Source organism: Esox lucius, chromosome 21 (genome assembly GCF_011004845.1).
Source record: "Esox lucius isolate fEsoLuc1 chromosome 21, fEsoLuc1.pri, whole genome shotgun sequence".
In the NCBI taxonomy this organism is placed as follows: domain Eukaryota; kingdom Metazoa; phylum Chordata; class Actinopteri; order Esociformes; family Esocidae; genus Esox; species Esox lucius.
In genome coordinates, this window is record NC_047589.1 from 26,487,372 (window position 1) to 26,515,195 (window position 27,824).

The following is a 27,824-nucleotide window of genomic DNA, read 5'->3' on the forward strand; positions in this document are numbered from 1 at the left end:
CAGTAATTATTTTCAGCAGCCTTGTTTGTTTAATGTTAACATTTATACGCTAAACTTTTGGCTTTCTAAGCCATGTGTATTAATTGGCTCTTTGGAGGATAGTCGTGAAGTGTTTACGTTCCATTAAACTTTCTCTTGGTTTATGCTAACATTTTAACACTTAAAATGAACGTCGTTCAATGTCGTTTGCTGATTAAGAAGCATTAATGTTCAAAATGACCAATCATCCATTTATTTATCGAATTACACGCAATAAAATGCAGACGTCGTGGCCTTATGAGTAAAGTACGCAATTTGAAAAGGGAGAGAAGAATGTACCCCACAGTCTGTACCCTACTGCTGGGCGTGATCACGTTAAGCCACGCCTCCCCGTGTGTTTCCTTTGTCCTCTACGCAACTCGTCTCCTAATTTAGGTGACCTGGAACGCTATCATTTTCCTGTCTGCATGCAGCACGAGGGAACGTTGCTTTGGCTGTCAACTCCCTCCCTCGAGCTGTCAGTTGACAGCGCAGCAACGAGCCGGAAGAATCGTGGGAAAGAACACAGATTTGATAAACCGTAGATTTTAGTTTTCTCATTGTTGGCACTGGAACAACGGTTTGGACACTGACGTTTTGAGGCGAACTAAAGAACGCGTAGGAGGAATACAAAAAGGACTAAATAGCTATCAAAGCGAGCTATTTTAGTGAGTTAGCTAGTTGCTAGTTGGCAAGCTAACATAACGTCACCTTTGGCCAGTGCTGCCGCTGCTTTGCAGAAGCTAGCAAAGGTCGGAGTGTGTAGGAACGTTACATTAGGCAGGCGAACTCCATTGGTATTTTAGCTACGGTTGTAGGTGCATAGATGGTACAACTGCACGAAATGTTTTCTTTCATATGATCATTGGGTTGTTACACTTTACATTTAAAAAAAATTAACCTGTATGTGTCATGTTAGTTCAGTAGTTAGCCAGCTAGCAATGCTAATGAAATCGACTCAGTGAGGCTGGCGCGGGGGAGAGGAGCTTGAGGAAGGAGGGTGTAGTACGATGTGGGGAAGTGTTGGGTTATACAGCGAGCTGTAGTAGCGGGTTAACTGGCAGTGAATAACTCAACGTTAATATTTCACAATACATTGTCAACAAAGTCACTAGTTAGCCAGCTAACGAAAAGCGGGGCCAAATTGGAGAACCAGAGAAAGTAATACAAAAAAATACTTGTTTTCAGGCTGCTCTATGTAACGTTAAATGCAGAGTGTGGGTGATCATTGAGAGGCTACTCTTCAGTTCCATAAAGAACTGCTACTGACTGATAACCAGCCAATTTCACATTGCTAAAGATGGCTACGGCAAGCAGCATTGCCGCATCTATTGCGAGCAAGACGAAGACGAAGAAGAAACACTTCGTGGCTCAAAAAGTGAAGCTGTTCCGAGCTAGTGACCCTCTGCTCAGCGTGCTCATGTGGGGAGTTAACCATTCGGTAAGTCGTTTCATCCGATTGGTGGTGCTCAAAGTGATGTTTCAGGACCCTGACATAAGAATCAGCTAACTAATAATAGTGTCGGCTGTTATATTGTGGTTAACTTGAGACATGAGATTGTCAGACAAAAATCTGTCGTAATTCAGTAGTGAGAGCTAGTGGTAATCACCATGTTAATGCCAATGTCCATCTGGTCGCTAGGCTTGCCATAGAATTGGTGTGCGAGTTTGGCAACAATGGCGCTTTGGCAACAACTCAGTTAGTGACCTTTCAAAGGGTGTTTGATTGTCAGTCATGTCATGTTTTTCCATTACTGCTATCCCAGTTTTTCCTCAACTCCAAGATGTAGCTACATTACATCACTGGAGTGGAGTGTGTGGACTGTGTCAGTCTATACTTGTAATCCATTGTACATGGCGTGCTCGTGCTCTGCAGCAGCGATCCTGTCTTTGAGGACTGCAGTTCCATAACTGGGATTTCATTTCTTATTATTTAAGTTATGAAGGGTCAAGCAGTTTGCTATTACAACTCTGAAAACCGCTTACCTGTACCCATGCTTAAAGAGCAATGGGCCGAATTCAAGGCCCTGCTGCAGCAGTTTGTGTGCTCCGGAAGTAAGGGCTCACATAGCAGAGCTGTTTTAGGTCCCTAGTCATGGTTCTAATGAGACATCTTTTTCAAATGCAAGGCCGCTGTATACGTCAAACCTCAAGAGTTCAATAATACACCAGTGGAATACTTGCTCACTCAGCCCTAGATTTTCTCTGGAAAGCCACACCAGACGTTTTGAAAGAGGTGTTTGCTGTGCCTTTAATACCTGTAATGCTCAATTGGTGACTGCAGCCATGTAAACAAACCGAGGGGTTTTCAAGAAGCTAGTCGAGGTTGATGGGCCTGTACTGCAAATTACTATCAGCTCAACCAGTAAACCAGCGGTTGCTTTTGACGCACCAAGGTGGTCCCTCTGTGGTGGTGCACGATGGGAGTTTCCTCACAGAAACAGGCCTGAGCTTTGCTCTCTTCTCTGCTCTACGTGGCTTTACTGAGCGCCGACAAGTGCACCTGTGTTAAAGCCAGGAAGGGGAACGGGGGCGGGAACACAACCAGCTATGTCGCTGTCACAACAGCCTAGCCCACAGTTCTGTTCTATTCCAGTGGTTGGTTTGCAGCAGAAGGCTTGTGAGCTGTAATGACCGCACGCCGCACCTGCGACCGGAATACCAAATGTTACTTCACAGAGTTAATGCCCTAGGCGTCGCCTCTGAGGGCCAGTGGGGTTTTAGTCACAGACGTTTTCAGGGTTCGTCAGCATCTGGGTTTGATAGGTAAGCCTGGTGATACATGTTCAAACTCTTTTTATTCTGCATTGCCCAACAGAGGACAGGGTGTCAAATAACGTTTTGAAACTGTAAGGTATGCAGCCCGAAGCTGCATACCTTACAGTTTAAGTACTCACGGTCACAGCAACCATCTCTGTCTGCCAGCTCTGAATGTGTCCGTTAACGAGGACCAGAGTTGTGATGTTGTTGTGGAAGGTTATTTGGTGAAAGCCTGGTGATTGTGTTGGAGCTGCTGTCTGTGACCCAAGTTTGAGTAGGGGTTGGATGGAATGTCTGCTAGCGAACACTTGAATGGAATGGGGTGAGGGGGAGGTAAGAGAATGTGTTCCACCGGTAGAAATTTACAGGGGCAAGATGCCTGCACACAGACAGGCAGGCAAGTAAGTGTACAGAACCCACCTTATCTCTGAGGGGACCCATCAATCAAACCCATCCACTTGCTATCACTTCCTGGACACTGGCCAGCCCACTGCATTCCTGTAGCTCAGAGCTGGAGCATCATGGGAGACCGGTGTCAACGCCAACACTGCCTGCACGGACTGGACAGGGAGATCCCGCCGGAGTACCACGCTGTAGAGCTTTCCTTGATTCGAGGCTTCAGCTCTCCTGCAGTTCAACTGCCAATTGCAGCTGCGAGGAGAGAGCTGCTCCGTCTAGGCCCTTCCAGCTGTGTGATCCCTGGTAGTGAGTGACAGCAGCTACCCCGACCCCTGTCACTAATCCTTAATCTCCCCCCCGTGTGCAGAGGGAATGAACTCCGTGTAACACCAAAAGCCTCGCAGGCTTTCTGCTCCCGTCTTCAGGCCCCGAGGATATATGGGAGCTTGGCTTAGAGGCAAACACTGCCTGTTGAAATGGAGGCCGGACGTTTATCTGTCCGGCGTCATCCCTGGCAGGCGCTGACCTGTAGCACAGCGAGCACCGCTGTCAGGGAGCACGCCTGCGTGTCAGTGCACGCTCGTATGCCGCGCCGACTCTGAATGGGTATGTGGTTGGCATGTTCTCTTTCAGTGATTCGTTTCCCCAATTCTGTGTGTAGCCTAGCAGTACCATACATTATTAATTAGTGGGGGACACCTTGGCCGTAGTCGCCGAGCGGATGGATGTAGACTGGTGTAACCCATGAATCCGAGCCCAGCAGTATTTTAATTAACATAATCAAAGTCAGTCCTGGGTACAGATGTTCCCCATTGTAGGTTTTCTGTAAAGTTAAATAATGAACCTATTGAATGCGCAATTCTCTCTGGTCTCATTCTCCCACTCGTCTGCTCCTTGTTTCGTTACTAATCTTTCTGTCTGCTTCCTGTCCGTGCCTCCTGCTCCATCCTATCGGCTTCTCTCGGCCTTCCCTCAGTGGCGTCTTCGTCCTGCTATCTCTCCCACCACCCATTCCTCATTCGTCCTCTCTGTCAGTGCATTCTTGTTCTTTTCCAGACTATTTTTTTGTCCCTTTCATCAGCCACCCAACCTCTCTCTCTCTCTCAACCAGTGACTGTCTGGGCCCGTGTTGCATAAGAGGCGGGTCCTATTAATAGTCACAGGAGCAACCTGCAGCGAATATGTGGTGAAGAACTTGTGTATGTGTGTGTGCGTGTGCGCACGTGCGCATAAATGCATGGGCTGGGGTGGGTGTCGACACTGGCCTTTTGACAAAGCAGGAGAGAGGAGAGGTAATCTTTGGTGCACAGTGTCACCAGCCCCCAGAGGAGGGAATGGACATCCTTTGCGTTCATGTAGGGGTGAAGATGGTGTGACGTTCCCTTGGTGGAGACGTGAAGCTGTCTTCAGCTGTTCGGAGAGCCAAAGCTCTATGAATATACGTGCCCTCGTCTGCATGACTGTCAGTCAGTATGTGTAGGTACAGTAGGTCCCACACACTGTGTGTGTGTTCCTTTCCTATCATAGCAGGGCCCTGATGATCTGTGCTCGTTAACGCCAAACTGATGGTTAGGGGAAGTGAGAGAGTAAATAGGGGGATGTAAAATTTGCAGAGGGCCTTAATATGAACCTCAGCCGCTGCTGACCATGACACAGAGGGAGTTCTTTATAGACCGTGAGCTTCACCTGTAGCCCGACCAGGACCATCAGGAAGAAAGAAAACACATTCACAGTCTACTGGCTGCTAATATCAAAACACGTTCAGTGAGTAATGGGGTGGGGTGGGCTGCCACTCGCACAGAACTGAGATGTTGACTTGACAAACAGGCTTTGGCGTCGTTTCGGAATGACGGGCCTTCAGCAGAGACCAGAGGCTTGACCAACTTCCTCTACTGACTAATCTGATGCTAACACAGTGACTCGGGGCTGGCCAGGGGAATTGTATTTAAATGTACATTTTAATGAACAGATAACGTTCTGTGACAATAGGAGATGTTATCTCTAAAGGTCTTGTGCTGTCCGCAGCCTGGGCTGATGAATGTGGGCCAATATTCAGTGCTTTGATGAGGTAGTGGTAGCATTGTGCAGGTCTCCCAGTTTCTGTGTTCCTAATCTGTGACATTTAGAGCCTAATTGTCTTAGATCCCCCCCCTTGGATGTGGATAGATCGTTTTAAATGAACTCTGCTTGTGGCATTTGGGGCCCCGTCTGTGCCACACTCAGACATTGTGCCGGGCTGTCTCCAGATGAAAAGAACTTGGTTGACCGTAGTCCACATTTCTTTTGGCCAGCTGATTGGTAAACTTTTTAAGTTTTAATAAAATCAGCTACATAAATTGAGCTTGATTTATGAAACCAATGCATAGACTGATGAAATCACAGACTACTCTAGGAGAAATGTTGTTATATCATAGCTTTATATGACACATGGACACATACGAAAGCTGCTCAAATGTGGCCTGGGATTAGGCTGCCATGAACAGTGATGCATTTTCATAATGCAAGAGATGTTTTATATCTGCGTTCTTCCCTGCAGCCAGTCATGTTAAGCAGCAATTCTCTGGAGATACTGTGTCCATCCTCTGGAGATACTGTGTCCATTCTCTAGAGTCCAGAACGAGCTGAATAATGCAGCTTTCGACAACTACTTTCACAAGGTACTTTCACTTTAGACAAACGTTTTTGTAGCCAGTTGATTTTGTAGCCAGCTGATTACTTCTTTATCAGGATATCTTACATCTTTACCTACTCCCGTATTCCGGTGTGTCCGTCTGCTGCCAAGTGAACCGGGATTACGTCGTTGGAGTGATGGCTTCACCCTTTCCATTCTGCAGTGTAGAGGCACTGGTGCTAAAAGGCCAAACTGCTGCGTTTGCCTGCCGTCGTGTGATGAGCCCGATTGTGCTCACATTTTGCAGCTGTGAAAGGCTGGGTCTGGTTGTGTCCGGCCTGGGCAACCGGAAGGCTGGGTCTGGTTGTGTCCGGCCTGGGCAACCGGAAGGCTGGGTCTGGTTGTGTCCGGCCTGGGCAACCGGAAGGCTGGGTCTGGTTGTGTCCGGCCTGGGCAACCGGAAGGCTGGGTCTGGTTGTGTCCGGCCTGGGCAACCGGAAGGCTGGGTCTGGTTGTGTCCGGCCTGGGCAACCGGAAGGCTGGGTCTGGTTGTGTCCGGCCTGGGCAACCGGAAGGCTGGGTCTGGTTGTGTCCGGCCTGGGCAACCGGAAGGCTGGGTCTGGTTGTGTCCGGCCTGGGCAACCGGAAGGCTGGGTCTGGTTGTGTCCGGCCTGGGCAACCGGAAGGCTGGGTCTGGTTGTGTCCGGCCTGGGCAACCGGAAGGCTGGGTCTGGTTGTGTCCGGCCTGGGCAACCGGAAGGCTGGGTCTGGTTGTGTCCGGCCTGGGCAACCGGGGTGTATGTCTCTGTCGCTTGCCTCCTGCGGAGATTACATATCGGCTAGACATTCTGAATCTTGTCGGTGGGTTTTCAGATGTCAGGTCAGTCACTAAGCAGTGAACGCAGACTGCTGTGCTAAGCTGGCGCGCTGCTCACCTGCTCCGCCTGGCTGTACCTGTTACTAATGTGCTGGGACAGCATGATGACTTGAGTACTGGTGATTTGTCTGTATAGTGGTGCTGTTTGTCAGAGTTGTGTCCAAGGGCCAAGAATAAAAGTCATAGGTGACCTGAGAATGTAGTTTTACACCATATGCTTTTGTTGACTTTTCTTGGTGATTTTTCCACATTTTTTTTGTAGTTAATTTTTCCAGGCTCTGTGTCTTCTGTCAGCCAGAGTGGTGTTATAAGAGATAAGGCTCCATGTGCTGACTTAAGTTCCTCTCCCACTTCCTGTCCACCGGGGCCATGCACTCTGCTCCGATCCGGAAACCTCAGACTCCGTCACCAAGGCAACAATGAACAGGAAGTGGCAGTATGAAAGTTAACCAGTCAGACAGGCAGGCAGAGAGAGTGCTTCAGAGAGACTGACAGCCTGTCTGACAGACACAGGCTGACAGTCTGAGAGACAGACAGGTTGAAAAGTGCTGACAGAGGAAAATGGAGCATAAGTGAGTTGCGTTCGGAGCGATCATTCTCACCATCAGAGGAGATTAGGGGCATTGTCTTCCCTCCTGCCTCTGCTCTCTGTGAGACACGGCTTTGTGATGTGGGGACGTCTCCTTCTGAAGTACCCAGGATGCGTCTCCCTGGGTGACGTCGTTGCCTGGCACCCAACATCTCGCAGTCTCGTAGAAGCCTCTATCCTTAAAGGGATACTTTGGGATTTTTGATCATACGAAGTTTGAAATTGTGCCCTGTTGGGTGTACCTTTTAGTCATTTAGCAGGCGGTCCTACATAGAAAATTTTAGTTTCTTCAAAAATAATTCACTTCTCCACTATTATTTTGTATTGTGAACTTAATTTGTCATTGGTTATGTCTTTTTTTTTTTTGCCAAGAATCTACACCCAATATCCCACACATTTAAAATGTGTGCCAATTTATTGAAAAAATATTTGGGCTCGGATGCATCCAGTGTCCTTTGATCATCCTTAAGATGTCTCTAGAACTTGATTGGAGTCAACCTGTGACATTCAGTTGATTGGACCTGATTTAGAAAGGCACACACTTGTTTATATAAGGTCTCAATTAACTGTGCATGTCAGAGTAAAAGACCAAACCAGAGAATTGAATTGAGGCATTAAAATTGTCCAGAACACTCCGTAGATTAATTGGTGTCAGTCGTTTTATTTGGTATTATTTTGGACCATATTCCATAAAATAGGGGGTTTACAGGTAGGAGGAGACGGCAGAAAAAGGCAGTGTCAACACCAAACACAACCTCAAATGATACTTTTCTGTCCGAGTCTTCCCCTGTGTATCGGTCTCTCTCTCGTACTTCTTTTCTAGTCATTCTTTGTCTTTTCTTACTTTTACCTCCCTCCCTCCCTCCCTCCCTCCCCCTCCCTCCCTCTTACTTATTCAGTAAACCTCATACTGAACGGCACTAGGACGAGGACTAGGAGAGTCATGCTGAGACCATGTCCCATCCCATCTGTTGTGTAGATCCTGCCGCCCTGACAAGGCAACGCAGGCCTGGCCCGGACAGACTGGTTGCCTCGCGAGCCACCCAATCCCCCCCCAGACACTGTTCGCTACACTGACATTATTCTGCAGCCGTGGTCAGCCTGACGGTGACGTAGCTAACCGGCTGGCCCGGTGCCAATTAAAACACAATGGTATGATGATGGAACCGACATGTGTTTATTATATAAACTTTTGTTTATATGGTGGTACATTTAATTCTACCCCCTGCCGGAATTGAAGTGGAGGTGTGTTTATTTCTGTGGGAGCCAAGGTTGGGTTTTTTAGTGTCCTTTTGGGCGTTTTAGTTTGGTTGGGCAGGAAAGAAGGGAATGGTAGGGAGGGCTTCAAAGAAAAAAGAAAAGGGGAAAAAAAGAAGAGCAGTGAACCAGATTGAAACCCATGCTGCATTGGCACTGGAAACCTCTGGGCACCGGGCCTCTGGGCCGTAGCACCGGGCCTCTGGGCCGCAGCACCGGGCCTCTGGGCCTCAGCACCGGGCCTCTGGTATCACATTCAAGAAATTCTTCCTTGTGGTTCCATTCCAGTTGTGTTATTCATTTAAATGCATTGAGGAGAATTGCATTTTCAGTGTACTTCCTGAACCGTCCGGTGGGTGGGTGGGTGGGTGGGTGGGGGGGGGTGAATGGAACTCATTCTGGTTTGTTATAGAAACAACAGAATGAATGATGGACCCTTGGAGGGTCACTAGAAAACCATGTTGTGCCCGTGGCTTTTTTGTTTTTTGTCTCCAATGGTCCTTTTAATATGAGAGTGGCTGCTGTATTAAGCAGTTAATAAAACATAGACTGGAACTGAACAACCTCTCAGCAAGGCACACACACACACACACACACACACGGAAAAAGTCGTAGAGTGAGTGAGAGAGAGAAAGAGTGATGGGGAAATGAGAAGTGGGTGAGTCACAGCTGCTGATGCTGGCAGGCAAGCTGCTCTGCAGATCCCTATTGCTGTATTGAGGCTGGCTGGACAACCCTGTCCCTGCCTGCCACCCCTCCACACACACACACACACACACAGTCCTGTGTGGAGGATCTCACAACTGTGGGGCCATGCTTTGCCTGTGTTAGCAACAGTTTAAAGTTAGTGGATAATTCATCCAAAAAAACGGCACAGAGAAGTTCCCAGAAGTGTCGAGTGTAGTGTTGCTCATTTTTGGGGGAATATTCAGAGGTGGAAACTTTCTGTGGGAATTTACACATATGTGGGGAATTAACGCAAAAATATGTTAATTAATATTAATACTATTTATATGTAGATTTTTTTTCGGCATAGGATACTTTTACCATATCATATGCTGATAGATACATAAGCCTTTTACCTTTACAGTTAGGTCGGACAAAATTCACACTGACACAAGTTTTGGTATTTTGGCTGTATACTAAAATATATCAAGGTTACAGTTAAATAATGAATATGGGCTTAAAGTTCAGTCTCTCAGCCTTAATTTGAGGGTATTCACATCCAAATTAGTGGAAGGGTTTAGGGATTACAGCTCTTTAGTATGTAGCCCCTGCTTTTTCCAAGGGACCAAAAGTATTTGGACAACTGATTCAAAAGCTGTTTCATGGCCAGGTGTGGGCTATGCCTTTGTTTGTTTATCAGTTAGGCAAGTAAAAGATCTGGAGTTGATTTCAGTTGTGGAATTTGCATTTGGAAGCTGTTACTGTCAACCCACAACGTGGTCAGAGGAGCTCTCAATGCAAGTGAAACAGGCCATCCTTAGGCTGCAAAAAATATTGATCGGAGAGATAGCAGGATCCTTAGTGGCCAAAATAGGCAGTGTCCAAATCAACAGTTTCGTACATTCGGAGAAAAAAAGAACGCATTGGTGAGCTATGCAACACAATAAGCCCTTGACGTCCATAGAAGACAACAGTGGTGGATGATCGTAGGATCCTTTCCATGGTAAAGAAAAAACCGTTTCTAACATCCAGCTGAGTAAAGGACAAACTCCAGGAGGTAGGCATATCATTATCCAAGTCTACCATAAAGAGAAGACTTCATGAGAGCAAATACAGAGGGTTCATCACAACGTGCAAACCATTCATAAGCCACAAGAATAGAAAGGGCAGATTAGACTTTGCCAAGAAACATCTAAAAACTGAAGACCGCTGCAGTAAAGGCCTGGCAAAGCATCATGAAGGTGGAAACCCAGCGTTTGGTGATATCCATGCATTCAAGACTTCAAGCTGTCACTGCCTGGAAGGGATTCTTGAAAAAGTATTAATTGGAAAAATTATTAAAATTTTTCCAATTGCATTTGAGTCCCTTTGATAAGGGGACTGTGTATGAAAATGGCTGCAATTCCTAAAAGTTTCATATGATATTTTTGATGAACGTCTGCACTACAATTGCATCTCAGTTGTTTCATTTCACATCCATCGTTATGGCGTACAGAGACAAAATTATGAAAATTGTGTCAGTGTCCAAATATTTCTGGACAAACATAATTGCAAATAATGAAATCCTTCCAATAGAATTTAAAAAAGAAAACCATGAAGTTACCAGTTGAACTTCAAAAGACTCTTCACATTATTTCCACTGAACAACAAAAGAAAGGGAATATTGAATGATGTGTTCCCAAGGATCCATTGCATCCCACAAAAAAGCGTTGCCTGTAAATTGGTAATCGGAAGACTAAAACTTGGGTTGTTTTCCTCTCAGACCTCCATGTCGTCTTCCTGGACCACCTCAATGTCCAATTCTTGAACATCAGTCTGTTAAAGCCACAGGGGAAAGAGCCTAAGATTCACAATGTCCCTTCCACCAGGTGGCAGATGACATATGTTGGCACTACGGCCATATTACATCTCTATCCCAAAGTCCTTGCTTGGAAGTGTACTTCGCCAAACTGCCAAGAACCTGGCTTTCATCCTGGCCAAGCTGGCGAGTCATGATAGTGGTGACAACGCAGGCTTTGTTGATCTCTGCACCAGACAGGATGCTCTTGCCAGCATACTTGGGGTACGCTGGCATGAAACTTTTTCAATTAATTTAAGCAAAATTCCTGGGCTTAACTTCCCATGGAAAATGTCTATTACAATTCAGGAGGTTTCCGACTTTTTGCAACCATAGTTGCGTAATTTACCGCTACGTTTGCACTGCCTGTCAGATCTGTGTAATATCCATCAGGTATCCTGTCCGATGTTGTCATAGGCAACTTGTACCTGGTTTAAACAATTTTCTCAGCAGACTGTCACTGATGACACATTGAAGGGAGTTAATGCTGCGTTCAGAACCAACTGGGAACTTGGACCTCAGACATTGTCATTTTTTTATGTCTATGTCCCTGTGATCATGTGTCTTTGTTGAGCTTCGCCATGAATTTCAGATTCTTCTGAATGGTTTTTACCTAAAATCTTTAACATGTTTATGTATCAAAACACTGCGACAGATTAGACCGCTGCACTGCACTACACTTTTCTCTCTTATATCAGTCTCTCTTACCTTCCTGATCTTTGTCTGTATCATTCTCAGATCAATGAGTTGAGCCATGTTCAGATTCCCATCATGCTGATGCCTGATGACTTCAAGGCTTACTCCAAAATCAAGGTGGACAATCACCTCTTCAACAAGTAAGTGGACCGATGAACAATCTGGTTAGCCTTTCCTCTTATGCCTACTACCTTAATAACCGTTTTTCATAAAATGTTGACTGTGTGTGTGTGTGTGTGTGTGTGTGTGTGTGTGTGTGTGTGTGTGTGTGTGTGTGTGTGTGTGTGTGTGTGTGTGTGTGTGTGTGTGTAGGGAGAATATGCCAAGCCATTTCAAGTTTAAGGAGTACTGTCCTCTAGTGTTCCGCAACCTCAGAGAGAAGTTTGGAATCGATGACCAGGATTTCCAGGTACACACAGACAAACACGCACTATCGTTGTGGGGACGCAGAGGTATTCCCATGAAATCCTATCTTCCATAATCTTTACCTGCATACCTAGTACCTAACTCAATAATCTTTTTTGTTGTGTGGACTGGTGGATGGTCATGTTTTTTGTTTTTCCATCTGGGGATTTTGTTCCCCACCAGGTTAGTTAAACATGAACATACCCACCCACACACACACACACACACACACACACACACACTGACCCACCCTGATTCTAATCCCACTCTCACTCGCAATCTGTCCTCCTAATCTTGCCCTCTAATGTCTTTTTACAGATTTGAGCTTTTCATTTAGTTCTTGTTGGATTTTGGATAATTAAATAGCGTTTGCTTGTTTTTAATTACTGATTCAAGGAACCTAAATCGTTCTTGAATTTCTCATCGTTAGGGTTTACCATTCTTAAATTCTATATTTCTCAGATCAGAGCAAGCACAGGCCTGTTTGGTCAGGGATGTGCCCACCATCCCAGGTTTATTTAATGCCCGTGCAGGGTTGTTTGGCGCTGTTGTAAACATATGAGTGTCCAAATAAAGGTGTGGTGTCCACTTCACCATGTCGACAGAGCTCCTGAGGTCTTCCTAAGAAAAACCTGCAACTCGTCAAAAAGTCCTGCGTCATGCCTTGTGTTAGGACGTCCCAGGTTGTCCCATGTCACCTTGCTCCGCTGCTCACTTCAATGGCTTCCAGTGAGACGCAGTGAAGGGGTGCTCCCCCTGCTTACCTTTAAGCAACGCCTACATCCCTGCCCGGGCTCTTTATTCTGCCACCTCTGGGCTCTTGGTTGTTCGGCTCCTACACAAGGGTGGTGTCCGATCTGCCCAGCGACTGTGTCGAAAACCCTTCTCTGGCCTTGCCCCCTGATGGGGGATCCAGATCCCGTTAATTTCCTTGTCCGTTTTAAGGAAAAAGTACTTTTTGATGACCCCCACTTGAAACCCTGCCTTTTTTATAGAGAAACTTCAGTATTTTGGATAATATCCTGCTTACACAAAGTATGGCATTCATGGATCACCATTTATTAGGATTTGCATGCAGTGGCGCAGGTTGTGACGGACAAGGGCAAAGAAACATGACCCTGTCCAAGGCAAACCAGGCACGACTCCTTGGGAAGCCTGCCCAAGGCCTTCGTTGGTCTCTTCTGGGTTTCACTCAGCTGCAACAGGAGCAAATTAATTGGTCCCTGTGTAGCGGAGACCTCTGTGTTCTGGTGAGAACTGACAAATAACTTCTCACCCCAGGCAATAACACTGATAAACAAGGCTGCTAACTGAAAGATTATCAGATGCCAATGATTATCAAATGTCTTTTTGCAGTATCGCTTCAGAATTCACTATAATGCGCACGTGTGCACACGCACACTAGACGGTGCCCACACAAAACCCACACACACTTGCACTCCACACACTTTCACACGTAGCATTATTTATCTTTATTTTGTTGTATTCTTATAGGGAAAACCATCTGAGACCGAGGACTCGTTTACAGTGTTGCCCTGTACAACAATAAAAACATTTTTAAACAGTTTAAGAATAGCATTAGATAATTTACTTAATGTTACCACTTAATTCAAACTGCACGTCTTCCATTGGATTTTGGTCAGATATTCTGGGTTTGTTGTTTCAGAATCAAAGTACGGGAAGTAGATGCTCTCTATTCCAGGAGCTGACAGTTACTGTTTTTATATAAAACATATACACTGGTTTTAGTCAAATACATTTAAATGAAAATGTATATCATATTTAAAACCTTAGACAATTTTATACTAGACATTATATTTTCTTGGGGAAAGAAATGGCACCCCGTAGTAGGAATGACCCAAAAAGTACAATGAAATCTGTAACCCTTGTAGAAGTACTGTCAGTGTGTTCTGTCTCCCGCTCTCTTTTTCTGTCATTTTCTCTGTTTGGCTCCCATTCTAAATCTCTGCATCTGTGTGTAAAGCTTTATTCCCAGGCTAGAGAGTGTGTTCTGTGTGGGCATTAGGGGATGTTGGATCAGTGGGTTCTAGTCATCTGCAGCTCTCTCTCTCTGTCTGTCTTAATGTTTACAGTGGAGGGTAAGATGGTCTGTCTTAGTGTTTACAGTGAAGGGTGAGACTGACTCTCTCTGTTTTAATGTTTACAGTGAAGGGTGAGACTGACTCTCTCTGTCTTAATGTTTACAGTGAAGGGTGAGACTGACTCTCTCTGTCTTAATGTTTACAGTGAAGGGTGAGGTGGTCTCTCTCTGTCTCAATGTTTACAGTGAAGGGTGAGACTGACTCTCTCTGTCTCAATGTTTACAGTGAAGGGTGAGGTGGTCTCTCTCTGTCTCAATGTTTACAGTGAAGGGTGAGGTGGTCTCTCTCTGTCTTAATGTTTACAGTGAAGGGTGAGGTGGTCTCTCTCTGTCTCAATGTTTACAGTGAAGGGTGAGGTGGTCTCTCTCTGTCTCAATGTTTACAGTGAAGGGTGAGGTGGTCTCTCTCTGTCTCAATGTTTACAGTGAAGGGTGAGGTGGTCTCTCTCTGTCTTAATGTTTACAGTGAAGGGTGAGGTGGTCTCTCTCTGTCTCAATGTTTACAGTGAAGGGTGAGGTGGTCTCTCTCTGTCTTAATGTTTACAGTGAAGGGTGAGGTGGTCTCTCTGTCTCAATGTTTACAGTGAAGGGTGAGGTGGTCTCTCTCTGTCTCAATGTTTACAGTGAAGGGTGAGGTGGTCTCTCTCTGTCTTAATGTTTACAGTGAAGGGTGAGGTGGTCTCTCTCTGTCTCAATGTTTACAATGGAAGGCGTGGCGGTTTCTGACAGGGATGGCACAGTTGACTCTGAAACGGTCCACTCCCTTTCTCTCTCTCTCTCCTCACTCTGTCTTTCTCTGTTGTGAATATAACTCAGTTTGGTTTTTACTTACGTGTTTCCCTCTTGTCTCTGTGTGTAGAACTCCCTGACACGTGAGGCTCCATTGAACAGTGAAGCTCACGGTCGGAGCGGCGCTCGCTTCCACACCTCATACGACAAACGCTACGTTATCAAAACCATTAGCAGCGAGGACGTGGCTGAGATGCACAACATCCTCAAGAAGTACCATCAGGTAGAAACACACAGACACACACACACACACACACCTCATGAGTTCCTAGAGTGGGTTTTAAAATATGGACCTCCCCCTTCAGTTCATCGTGGAGTGTCATGGCAACACACTTCTCCCTCAGTTCCTGGGGATGTATCGCCTCACGGTGGACGGAGACGAGACCTACATGATTGTCACCCGGAACGTCTTCTCCCACCGCCTCTCCGTCTACAAGAAATACGACCTGAAGGTACGGGAGGTGGGGCGGAGGGCAGAGGGACCTCTGTGGCCTTACATGAGTTGGCGTGGGGAAGAACATCTCTGATGTGTTTCTGTCTTCGTCTGTTAGGGCTCCACTGTGGCCAGAGAGGCCAGTGACAAGGAGAAGGTACAGTCATGCGCCCACACACAGACACACACAGACATCTATTCTAAGACATCTCTTGTACCTGTTATGTGGCGTTTTAATGCGTTGATTCCCCTCCTTGACCTATAAAAGCCATGTGGAGGTAGAAACTGGGGGGGGGTTATGTTCAGACACCTTATTTTAAAAGCAGACACCTCATTTTAAAGCATCCCAGCTCCCACCCATTCCACATCTGAGACCGGCCCCATCCCTGACCGGCCACATGGCTCTGCCGCTACTGAGTGGTCTTGGGGGGGCGGGTCATCCATCTTCCTTTTTAAGACCCTCGCCCATACCTGTCCATTGTATTCCCCATGCTCCTGCACGCTCTCTCTGTCAGTTTGCTCCATCCGTTTGCCACTGCAGTTCTGTTGCTTCCCCTGCTTGCTGTGTGTGTGTGTGTGTGTGCGCGCGCGCGTGTGCGCGTGTGTGTGTTGACATTGGCTGTTTATTTGATCAGATGCTGTTATATCAGCCGATGATCTGGTAACGAGAGCAGACTTTCCAGGAGTGGGAATTGCTGCATTAATTAAGGACTGCTGGGGGGTCAGACCACCCGTCGCAGTTCTTCCTCCCCCACTCAAAACCAGCCACCCTCCCCACCCTTAGCGTGAACCTTCCCTGCAGTGTGGAAAAGATTCTGAGGGTCACGCTGTGATGTAGCGTGAACTGATGTGCGACACTGTGAACTCTGCAGCATACTGTATTTGGATGTGGGGGTGTGTGTGTGTGTGTGTGTGAGAGAACAAGCTTGTGTGTGAGTGTTTGGCCAGGTCATAATTTCACCCTGAAAGGCCAGATCTTTCCTCTGGCGATCCGGTCGGGTGGAACACTAGAACCAAAGGGTTGTGGCAACTTCAGGTTTCCCCTCTGTCTAAATATAGCCCTCAGAGGAAAGGAATGGTGATCTGAACACCCACCTTGGAGGGTAGTTCTCCCCCTATTTTGCATGATTTATTTTCTAGACCAGGAAATCCAACTCTGTGGTAATAATGCAGGCTATTGATGTGAATGTGCTAATACATTTTCATGGTTTGGGGATGGAGAAAGTGTCCACACGGAGCATAGAAATACAAGAGTAACTATTAAGACACTGACAGGTGATGGGCAAAGAGATGGCACTCAAGGTGACACTTTCGATTGTGCCACTTCGAGGCCTAGCACATCTTGCTTTGTCCACAATTTGTTTACTTATTGTACATTTGTTTACTCATTGTACAGTATCATGGGTAAACCCTGGCATGGTGTGGGTCTTTGAATGAAATTATAAACCGAGTGGTTTGAATACTGAATGCTGATTGGCTGTTAGGTGTGCTATACTGCGTATCACTCCGGGATGCTGTGGGCCTGAGAATCTCTTAGCCGTGCTGTACTGGCCATATACCACACACCCTGGACCCCCTTATGCTGCAGTATAGAAGCAGATGAATGCAAATACACACAGGACGCTGTCCTCTAATCACTCTGCTCACTCGGCACACTCTGACACTCCGACAAAGTGACAGTACCACTCACTGCCGACCAATCAGCGGATGTGGATATGGGCGTAGCATTTACAATACCTCACCGCCAGAAGAAACGAAAACATTCCCGGTGCAAATGGTGCTGCTGTGACCACTTGCTTTTCCATAGTGGCAGAATTGATGTGACCTCAAGTTCTGCGTTTTTTATTCAATTTTTTTGTCCTAGAAGTTGGACTTAATGCTACACACACACACGCACGAACGCGCGCACACAAAAAAATCTGACAAAAGGCATGCTTCGCCGAACACTAGCCCCGTTCAATTACACGCCGTGTGACTGAAAACTCCCCTTCCCATGTTGATTGTGGTCGTATTGGTAAACGCCACGTGCGGTATGCGCACACGCTCCTCAGTTCAGTCCCTTCTGGTTGAACTGTTTCAGAAGCACGCCGGCTCTTCATTTTCAGCCATTCGTCCTGTCTGGAAGTTGTGACTAAGGTATCTGTATAAACACAGTTGGGGGGGGGGGGGGGTTGAATGGTAGCACAAGGAAGATGGTTTATGTTTGGTGGAGTTATAATTATGTAAATGTGTTACAGCTGTAAGGTGTATGTTGCTTCACACACAAACAACAAGCATCCTTGACTTACTGCATGCCCACTCTCTATCTCTGTCTATCTCTCACGCATGTACTCTGCATGGTCCTGCATCTTTTGGGCTTGCCTCTCTCCAACAAAATGACCAGTGTCACTGTGTGTGGTGGCCCCACTCCGCGCAGCATGCTGCGGACTTTGATTTGCGTTTTACATGAACATGTTCATGGATCACAGCCAGGGTGGGCGACGGGACTGCGTTGTATGCACTGTGCATGGTTTAGTTTCAGCCCAGTTCTAAACACACCAAATGTGAGAGGTTTCTAAGAGGGTACATTGTTTTACCGTGAGTGTCGATGGGATAGAGCTGGGACGATTGAACAAAATGTATCCACACTGACCACGCCAGTTGCACAAGCTGTGAAATATATGCGTGCTGCCACTTTTTTAGGTACATCTGCTTGTTAAGGCAAATAGCCAAGCAGCAAAATATGTAGCTGCAACCCAGTAAGTAAAGTATGCAGATCTTATTTGTAGTTCGACCAAACATTTGACTGGGGAAGACATGTGATCTAAGACACTTTGACAGCGGTATTATTGTTGGTGTCGGACGTGGTGGTTCCAGCATCTCAGAAACCGCTGACCTCCTGGGATATTCATACGCTACAGTCACTCGTGTTTACAGCGAATGGTGCAATAAACAAAAAGACCTCCGGTGAGCTGCAGTTCTATGGGTCAGAGGTCTGAGGAGAATGGCCAGTGTCATTTAAGCTGATAAAAAGGCCACAATCCTCTATTAACCACCCTTAACAACAGTGGTGTCCTGAAGGGCGGCGTTGAACACACGATCCGTCGAACCTTGAAGCAGATGGGTGCAAAAAAAACAAACGTATACAAGAAAAGACTACCTGAAACAAGACTGACGTACCTGATGAAGTGGCCGATGAGTGTCTGTCGGCAAGTCCTGTTCCTGTGTTTTAGTGCTGTGCCGGAACAAAAGCATGCACTCGCGTCTGTGCTCTGGGTTCAGAGCTCCCCACCTGTTGATCTCAGACCTGTCGGGGTACCGGTTCACCGCTGGAGAGCTCTGCTGTTTAGTGGTGGTGGTATTGTTTTGGTTTCCTCTCCCGGGGCTCCTGGCGCCAGCGGGTAATGTGGTCGGCTAACGACGTGGCTTTTACCCAACAGACGGAGCGCCTTAGCAGCGGTCAGAAAGAACTGGCTGTCGCAGCCATTCCTTATTTGCCCCAGAGGATTATGGATATTTCATGTTGTGCTGCTTCGTTTGTCATCGACTACTTCTAGTGGTGGGCTATGATGACCTTACTTGCTGTACTTCACTCAGCAGAGGCTTCTGTCCAAAGCGACTTGCAGTACAATGGGGTCAGATACTTCAGTCTATGTATGTGATCCCTGCAACCTTTTGACCCTGTCATTACCAGCAGCGTTCACCAGTGCTGCCAGCCTCTCGGGAGCTCTCCCCCTCCTTGCTGCTCTTTAAGCTAACTAATACGGTTTGTGTATTCCTTAAAAACTTGCCTCTCCAATTTCCTTCCTTCCTTTCTCTGGCTTTCTCCTCTCCTCCTCCCTCCCTCCCTCCCTCACTCCCCTTTTCTAGCAGCCACGCCCTCCTGAGGATGCCCCTCCAAGGCCCAAATCTAACGTTCAGCAAAGGCTGCAAACGCTTCGGATCGCCACGCGCTTTTACTGCGCCATGAAACACGTAAGAGACGTAAGAGACAAGGCCAGGCATGCTCAATCGATCAGTCGTTCTATATAACCTAGCTAGGCATGCTCAATCGATCAGTCGTTCTATGTAACCTAGCTAGGCATGCTCAATCTATCAGTCGTTTTATGTGACCTAGCTAGGCATGCTCATGTCCAAATATCAGATGAGATCATAATACAGAACCAACAAAGAGCATTCTGACTCGATCCATCGTATCATTTTATTCTCACAAATATTTCCCCCCAAATTCCTGTAATGTCACGGCACACCATACTTGCAGTGGAATAACGTCTAGGAACTGTTCCTTATTTTGGAACAGTTTTTCATAGTGCTGTCTTTTCGTACCCCCCCCCCACACACACACACACACTTTACGGCGCTTTACAACCTCACAACCAATCACACTCACATCCTCTTCCTGTCACTGACGCAGTGTGGTGATGCTGGGCCCCAAGGGAGCGTGAGGCGGTGTCTGAAATGACACCCTATGCCCTACAAACTGCACTACTTGAGACGATGTCGTCGCCCCCCCCCCCCCCAGCCTGGGTGAAAGTAGTGCTCTGCATATGGAAATAGGTGCCATTTCCGACACCCCGAGTGCGGCTGACCCAGATTGCCATTCGGTGTTGACGGGCAGACTGGGAGGGAGGCGTGGCTGGTGGGGACTGCTGGGGTCTGGGCATGCCCGGAAAGGAGCTCCCCTGGTCGGCAACCGTCCCCCACCAGCCCCTCCCCTGTCCTTCCGGACTCCCTAACGACTCGGCCGGGGTCATCAGTTATCACGCCGCCCCTGTCTCACTGATCATCGTTGGTTGTGTGTCTTTTTACTGGGGGTTTTGCTTTGAATATTGTGACGCGTGTGTCTGATCCGGCACAGATGTCCTGTTCTTTCGCCCCAAGTTGAGATGGAGGGTTTACGCAGTTCTATGATGGCGTTAAAAATCAGGGCCCCCTGATATTTTGATTTTTCTCTCTCTGAGCCTTTTTCATTTTACTTCCTCTGTTTCAGGCTGACTTCATGTCACCACAGTCTAACTCTGCGCCTCAAACGTTCCAAACTCTACCTGGTCTGTTACTTGTTTGAGCTCCTCTGTACTCTTCTGAGACGGAACTGATAACTTGGCGACAAATATGTGTTGATTACTAATTTGAGAAGAGATTGAGGATGGATGAACAGGATGGGTGGAAAGATATTTGAAGGCCGGGAGTATATATATCCGGGGTGTTATCTGCTGCTGGTCTGTCTTCAAGGGCAGTTTGACGCTCCACATTATTACGCAGTACACCCATCTCTGTGTACAACCAGGGTGCATCGGCCATCATAGCGTTGTTTGTGGGGTTTTTTGTGTTGCTAAAATTGTGTGGGTTTGTGTTCGTCCATGACGTACCTGTGTGTATCCATTTCAGTGAGAGTGTGTGCGCGTGCGTGGCTGCTTTTCTCGTGCTGCCGTGGAACTGCTTCTGTCAGCTCTTTAAGCAGAGCTTCTGATGTGACCTCATTTCCTGCTCGCTCCTTCCTCAGTTTCACAGAATTACGACCATCCAGTCCTGACTCACTTATGTTATACACCAGTGCCCCCCCATAAACCACAGGCCACAGATGGTAGTGCAGCCAAATGGCTAACAGGAAACTCACAAACCTTCCAATGTTGGTCTGTGATGTTGGTGTCCCAGGCAAGTGTTTCCCCTATATTAATTTAGCAGGGGTGGGTAATTGCAATTGCCACTCCCATATTATACATTTTAAGGCTTGGTTAAATGGTTAAGTTAAACTTTAGAACTGCCAACACTTTAGAACTGCTAATTTGTGAAAGGTGTCCAGTGCAGGTGCACAAATGTGCATTTTTGCAGTTAACCTGGCCAATCAGGAAGCCCCTGATGTCATAGACAGAAAACATACACCAACATCACCATAAAATTAGAAAAATATATGGTATTTTGGGAATCTTCTTTTTTTTTTTAGGTTGTCCCTCTAAAATGTTTGGTTGACTGGGCCTTTGGCCACACCCCTCTGCATGCACCATAACTTTACCACTGCTGCTAAAAAAAAAAAAAAAACATGGGTAAATTCTGGGAAAACAAAAAATAGGATTATTTTATGAATAAGTCAGTTAGAGGATCACAAAAGATTCAGAAGTCCGTCTAAGTTTTACTAGCAAGACCAGGTGTCCTCTCCTGCTCTACTGACTGTTGTGTCTGCGCTCGGCATCAGGCAAAGGAACTGCCCACCTACAAAGACAACGACTTCATCAACGATGGACAGAAGATCTACATCGACGACGACAACAAGAAAATGTTCCTGGAGAAACTACGCAAAGACGTGGAGGTGTGTGTGTGTGTGTGTGTGTGTGTGTGTGTGTGTGTGTGTGTGTAAATACTGGATAAATCCTAATCTAACCCTAGGAGTTTTTTGACGTGTCTCCCCCCTCACTCACTCTAACCCTCCCCCTCCCCCCTCACTCTCCCCCCTCAATCTCTAACCCTCACTCTCCCCGCTTACTCTAACCCTATCTATCCTCACTCACTCTCCCTCTCTCTCCCCCCCCCACTCTAACCCTCACTCTCCCCTTCACCCTCCAGTTCCTGGCCCAGTTGAAGTTGATGGACTACAGTCTGCTGGTGGGCATCCATGACGTGGAGCGGGCTGAGCAGGAGGACGTGGAGAGCGAGGACAACGAGGGAGACGATGATGGGGAGAGTGATGGGGGGATAGGCACACCCCCCGACTCCCCCAGTAACACCCTGGACAGCACCAAGCCCCTGTCCCCTGGGGAGTTTGACCCCAGCATAGACGTCTACGCCATCAGGAGCAACGACAGTGAGTGAAGTTTTATCCAGTTTTTGGTCACTCTGAAATCTTCTCTTGACTGGGTGGATAGAGGGTTTCAGGGTTAAAGTTCACTTAGATGAACGTTACTGGGACAAATGGGAGGTATTTTTTCTCATGAATAAATCCAAAAAGTTTTGCGAGGTCATGTCCCAACTTTCCACCGTTGTTACTCGTAGGCAAATGGGGGATTAGTTTCAATTCAGGTACGTGAGGGTTTACATGTTGGGCCGACCCTTTACGTTTAGAGTAATATTGTAGGTTCTGGAGTCAAGACCCCACAGAACTGGAATGTGATTCACATGATCTCTGTCCTGCTATTCAATCTAATGGTTATAACACTAACCGTGCCTGTGTCTGTGTGTGTCTGTCTGTCTGTCTGTCTGTCTGTGTGTGCCTGTCTGTGTGTGTGTGTGTGTGGGGGGGGGTCTGTCTAGGTGCTCCTAGGAAGGAGGTGTACTTCATGGCCATTATTGACATCCTGCAGCACTATGATGCCAAGAAGAAAGCTGCTCATGCTGCCAAGACCGTCAAACATGGGGTGGGTGTGTGTGGGTGTGTGTGGGGGTGTGTGGGTGTGGGTGTGTGTGGGGGTGTGTGGGTGTTCTTAATTACATCAATGTGTGTGTGTGTGTTCCATGGACTAACCATCCACTCCACTTTGTCTGCCCCTGCAGGCGGGAGCTGAGATCTCGACCGTGAACCCGGAGCAGTACTCCAAGAGGTTCTATGACTTCATCACCACCATCCTCTCATAGCCCCTAGGAGTAGGGGGTGGGGGGGCACATGGGGCCACTCACAGAGAGGAGGAATGGAGGGAAACAAAACAAGAGTGGACGGGTGGGTGAGGGCGGTGGGTTGTCTTCGTCTCTCCGTCAGCACGGGTGTCCCTCTCAGCAGCTAAAACCATCATTTGTTTACATTTACCTTGTTGTCCTCTGTTGGTTTGACCTCTGTTACGTGGGACCATGACATGTGACAGGAGAAGAACACGTGTTTTAGCTTGGTTCTAGTCAGTACCTTTTTTATTTGCTGGTTTACTGTGGGAATTTAGCTTTTCTTTTTTTTTTGTCTTTTTTTTTTTTACTGCCTCTTTACGTGACCAGTATTCTTGTGTTGTTTTTGTTCTTGTTTTTGTTCTGTATTACCCTTTTTGGGTGGGAGGGGCTAAGAATGAGGACTAACAGGGCTCAATGATTGGATAGTAAACAGGAAGTGCACGTTGAGGCTTATCCAATCACTCTTCAGGAAGTAGTCTTCCAATAGGTCATCAGCCAGATCATCCAATCACCATTTGGTACAGCCCTGCCCTAGCCAAATGTATCTTCCTATTTGTCCCCTTATCCTTCACTCTGTCCTTAAACCCTCTTCCTGGCAATGGGTGATCCTCCCCGATATGCACCTTTACTTGCAATCTATCACTCACACCTGCATGCACACACATACTCTCACACACACACCCACACACACACACACTGTATTTCCCTTTCCCTCAAGACACAACAAGTTAAGATGAGTTGTTTAGTAAGACCAAGAGCTGGTCAAGGAACACTGTGTGTTAGCGTTAATAGTATGTGTTAGTGAGCAGTTGGCTCAGCACACATTAATGCGAGCGTGAAGCAAGAGGACAGGGAGAGGATAGCGGAGTACCTAGAAAGACGTGAAGAAGTATTGGCCAGAGAGCAGACTGCACAGTACACATGAGATCTAAGAGTTCCAACTGTTTCCTTCAGCTCCAGTTACTGGGCAGAGTTTCATTTTGGCTCTGGAGACTCGTGACATCAATGACTGATCTGGTTCATGTCGTTCCCGGAACAGTACCAGGAAGTGACATGGTGATGCTTCTGTGTCTGGCGTCTTGTGAGGCCGTGTTTTGATACTCCGCGGAGTCTCTACCCTGCGTTGCAATTGGCACCCTTAAACATATCGTTGCACTTTTACGTTGTTAGAAGTAGGACACCCTGTTCTGTTACACGCCGCCGCAAACAAAAGCACTGTCTGGAGCTATAGAACACAGTCCTGGGATTTCTGATGGGGCTGTAGAAGGGAATAGGAGTGTCTAGGCCGCTAAGGGCCACAGCGACTTGGGGCGGGAGGGACTTCAGGTGGGTTTGGGTCAGGGCGGCAGAGAGAGGGGAGATGCATTCAAAGGCGGATGGTCGGAGCCTGCTGTCTGCGTCTGACATCATACCAGCACACACCGCCCTGAACCATGGTCTCACCCAGAACTCTGTCAGCAGGGACTTGAAGTCGGTTCCAGAGAAGAACAGGGCGTGCAGGATTTTACTCTCATCCAGCACAAACACACCTGATTCAAGACAGCTTGAATCGGGTGTTTTGGAGTCGGGAGGTAATGAGAGCCTGCGCGTGCTAGTAGCTCTCCTGTATCGGAGTTGCGAAAACCCAGAGGCCGTAAAATATCTGACATATCTGGTTCAGTGTTGAATCGGCTGTGTGTCTCAGTGTTTTGTTATGAAGAGGGGCGTGGAAGTAGGTTCTGGTGGTATAGAATAAAACAAAACAAAAAAAGTTGACTTGTTGTTTAAGTGTTGATGTCATGGCAACCTGTCAGCCTCTCCTTTTAACATTGTTGTCCGTCTGTTAATCAGACTGTGTTGTTCGTGTTGTTGTTGTTTTTTTAAGTTTGTTAATCTCTGATTGGATTTGGCAGTTTAGGAATTGACGCTGTAAATTTTTATATTTTGCACAAAAACTAAAAAGGAACCAAATGTTATGCATACAACCCTGATTGGTTGACATGGTCTTAACAAGGGAAACGCAATATTATTATATCTGTACCGGGGCTGTATATGGCTTGTAGCTCTATATAGCTCTGACTTGTACCAAGTGTCTGTGGCTTTGGTGTTGAGTCTGTGATGGCTAACCAACTAAAACCAGTGATGTTGTCGTCCTCCACTATTCTAACCCTAGCAGAAAGCTTCCATATTGAGGTATGTTTTGTTTTCTTTGGACACACAGATTATATTCACATATATTTTTGCATTGCATTGTGGTCATCAAATTTAATTGCATTTTAAAACACCGCCCTTCAAGGGAATGAAAGTGTTGTGTCATATGAAGAATACTGCTTGGATTTGTACAATGCTCACTGTACGTACTGTAAAAAAAAACAAAAATGCATGTTTCAGGAATACAGTTTCTCCCTCCTCCTGTGTCTTGGCTGTTTAGATCCACCGAAACTTCACCGGTCTGTTAACTTCACTTGTCTGTTCTTACCATGCTTTAAAGTGTTCTTTTATTGTATACACTGTTTAAGAGGTGTGCCTTTATACTCCAAATTATTTAATTTTGTATTTTTTAATTATTATTTTTTACAAAGTTGAAAGGTTATAATAATTATAATAATAATAATAATAATAGGGTGGTTATTTAGAAATGTATCACCACTTTTATTCTCAGTGCCCCCCCTCCCCGTGTAGTAGGTGTTTTTCAATCTCTTATTGTTATTGCTAAGTCCAAACTGATATTGACTTTCAGTTTTCAGAAAACGAAAAATAAATGGCCATCTTTGATGCGGAAGTGACGTGTAGAAGTTAGTTATTAGGCACAGATCAAGATTACCCTCCTTAAATCCTAACCTTAATCATTAGGTGGGGTAACAGCGACTCTGACTGCAGATCGGTGTCCAGGGGCAACTTCTACCTCCTCACAGGTGTGGGGATGTTCACCACTGTTCCTGCTTCAGTAGGGATGTGTGTTAGTGTGCGTGCGTGTGCGTGACTGCTGTGGTGTTTGTCGTGCTGGTTCTCTGAAGGCTTCCTTTCGAGTTTGAGAGTTTCTGCAATGGCACTCTATTCCCACACTGCTCGGTTTTTGACGAGAGCCGTCACACGGGCAGGATTTGCTGTATCCGGGTCGGAACTGGTGCGGCTGTTTAGAGAATAGGATGATTCGGACACAGTCTGACTCTGACAACAAGCTCCACGTTGTTCTCAGGAGTCGCTCCCCATTCCCGTCATCTTGTGTTAGTGTTGCTACGTCAGCGTACACCAGGACCTACTACCTACTCCACCTCCCCCCAGTGGGTCAGCCAATCCAGCACTCGCACACTCGTCACTCGGAGAAAACGCCTCCATTCTTGGGGGGCGTCTTGTAGGCGTGGTGCAGTTGACGAAATATTTTCTCAACTCGTTTTCGAGGCAGATCTGATGTGATCGTTGACAATGACGTGCCCCCAGAGTCTGTCGATCAAGTCCCTCGATTTAAGTTTCAGATGGAATTGGTTAAGGTTAAAGGTTGGGCTCAAGGTTAGGGTTAAAGTCAGAGTTGAGCAATAAACCTGGTCAAGTGTAATCTGAGCTTGGAGTATGTTTTATAATGCAAGTTCCACCATTTAAAATTGAGGTATCCCCTCGATTAATTTCTGCCTATAGAACAAGATTCATGACAAAACAAATCCAACCTGCACTTTCTGATAGAAAACGCAGCATTCTGTGATTTTTGTTGTTGCTCTGGCTGTGTTGAGGCTGGATCCATATAGTGCTGCCATGCCGCCGACAGGAACTCTGACTATGGTAAACAACAAATGACCCCCCCCCCCCTCCCATTCCAGTTCCATCCGTGGATGATCCTTCAACTCTCACCTTTGTGTAAAACCTATTGTACCTCTGAGTCCACCATATTGCCAAAAGCTACTTTTCCCATTAATGTGTATCCATAAATAGTCTCAACGTGCGCACATGAGCTTAAAAATGTTGTCTGGTGTATATGTATTCAATCGGGTTTATTTTTTTAACATGTGAATTGGGAGAACGTTTGGAGGGTTGTAGCGGGCCCTCACAGATAGTTGTTGGACGTTCACAGCTATTGGGACAGGCCGGTGCAAGTTTATAAATCGGGTTTTAACTGTTTGGGAAATAAAACTTGATGATAGCTTTGGCTTGACAGAATCTGCAGGAGCTGAATTTTCTCAAACCCTATAGGGATTTGAAATCGGTTATACTCATGAAATAGACTCTAATACAACCGAAAACTGTTACAAAATACGCTGAGTTTTTTGGGGGGATTGAATATGCAAACAGACCAGAAGACTATAGGTTTTTACGAGGTCCTTCCTGCATGTTTTGTCATGTCCAAAGTGACCCAAAGTCCTTGCTTTGCTTAAGCATTGTGTGTTGCTGTCGCAGATGGTCCGTGGGGGTGTAACCTCTTGTGTCTTGTGAGGGAGGCTCACTCATGTTCTATGATGTTTATTGTTCAACACATGATGATGATAATACACTCTATTCCATAAGCATTCGCTCAAGTACAATAAAGCACTTTGCTAAACTGCTGTCTGCCGTGAATAGTTTATTTTTATTATTATCGTTCCCATTTCCAGTATTTTCACCCAGCAGCACAGACAGGAGTCACACACGCAACAAGACCGAGCACAAAAAATACACTGACGGAGTTTGAACATAGAATCACAAATTACATTCTTTCACACGCGCATTCAATTCCACGAGCATAGTTACAGGAGGCACTTCAACGTTAGTTTAAACTAAATAATATTATATTCAATTTCTGGGTGTTGATGAAATATTTGAGACTGCGGATGTATATACTTTCGTTTATGAAACAGTTTTATTTTGTTGTA

The 27,824-nt window shown here is 46.4% G+C and overlaps 1 protein-coding gene across 3 annotated transcripts; it reads left to right on the top strand.

Annotated features, from left to right (window-relative positions):
- The first annotated feature begins 421 nt into the window (after positions 1 to 421).
- Positions 422 to 27,518, top strand: pip4k2aa (phosphatidylinositol-5-phosphate 4-kinase, type II, alpha a). Of its 3 annotated transcripts, none has more exons than XM_010890139.4 (11): positions 422 to 1,459; positions 11,753 to 11,850; positions 12,023 to 12,119; positions 15,076 to 15,228; positions 15,311 to 15,457; positions 15,557 to 15,595; positions 19,288 to 19,401; positions 21,611 to 21,724; positions 21,979 to 22,216; positions 22,663 to 22,766; positions 22,903 to 27,518. In XM_010890139.4, exons 1-11 carry the CDS (start codon positions 1,319 to 1,321, stop codon positions 22,981 to 22,983), a joined length of 1,326 nt encoding a protein of 441 aa, XP_010888441.1. In that variant the 5' UTR covers positions 422 to 1,318; the 3' UTR covers positions 22,984 to 27,518. The 3 variants fall into 3 exon arrangements, with proteins under 3 accessions (XP_010888441.1, XP_010888442.1, XP_010888443.1); XM_010890140.4 differs by having other exon boundaries at positions 423 to 1,459; positions 19,288 to 19,392; XM_010890141.4 differs by lacking the exon at positions 19,288 to 19,401 and having other exon boundaries at positions 423 to 1,459.
- Positions 27,519 to 27,824: the final 306 nt, after the last annotated feature.

Coding starts and splice junctions, on each gene's coding strand:
- pip4k2aa (XM_010890139.4), top strand. CDS start 1,319: ATGGCTACGGCAAGCAGCATTGCCGCATCTATTGCGAGCAAGACGAAG. Junction 11,851..12,022: donor GACAATCACCTCTTCAACAA/GTAAGTGGACCG, acceptor GTGTGTGTGTAG/GGAGAATATGCCAAGCCATT. Junction 19,402..21,610: donor CCATGAAACACGTAAGAGAC/GTAAGAGACAAG, acceptor GCTCGGCATCAG/GCAAAGGAACTGCCCACCTA.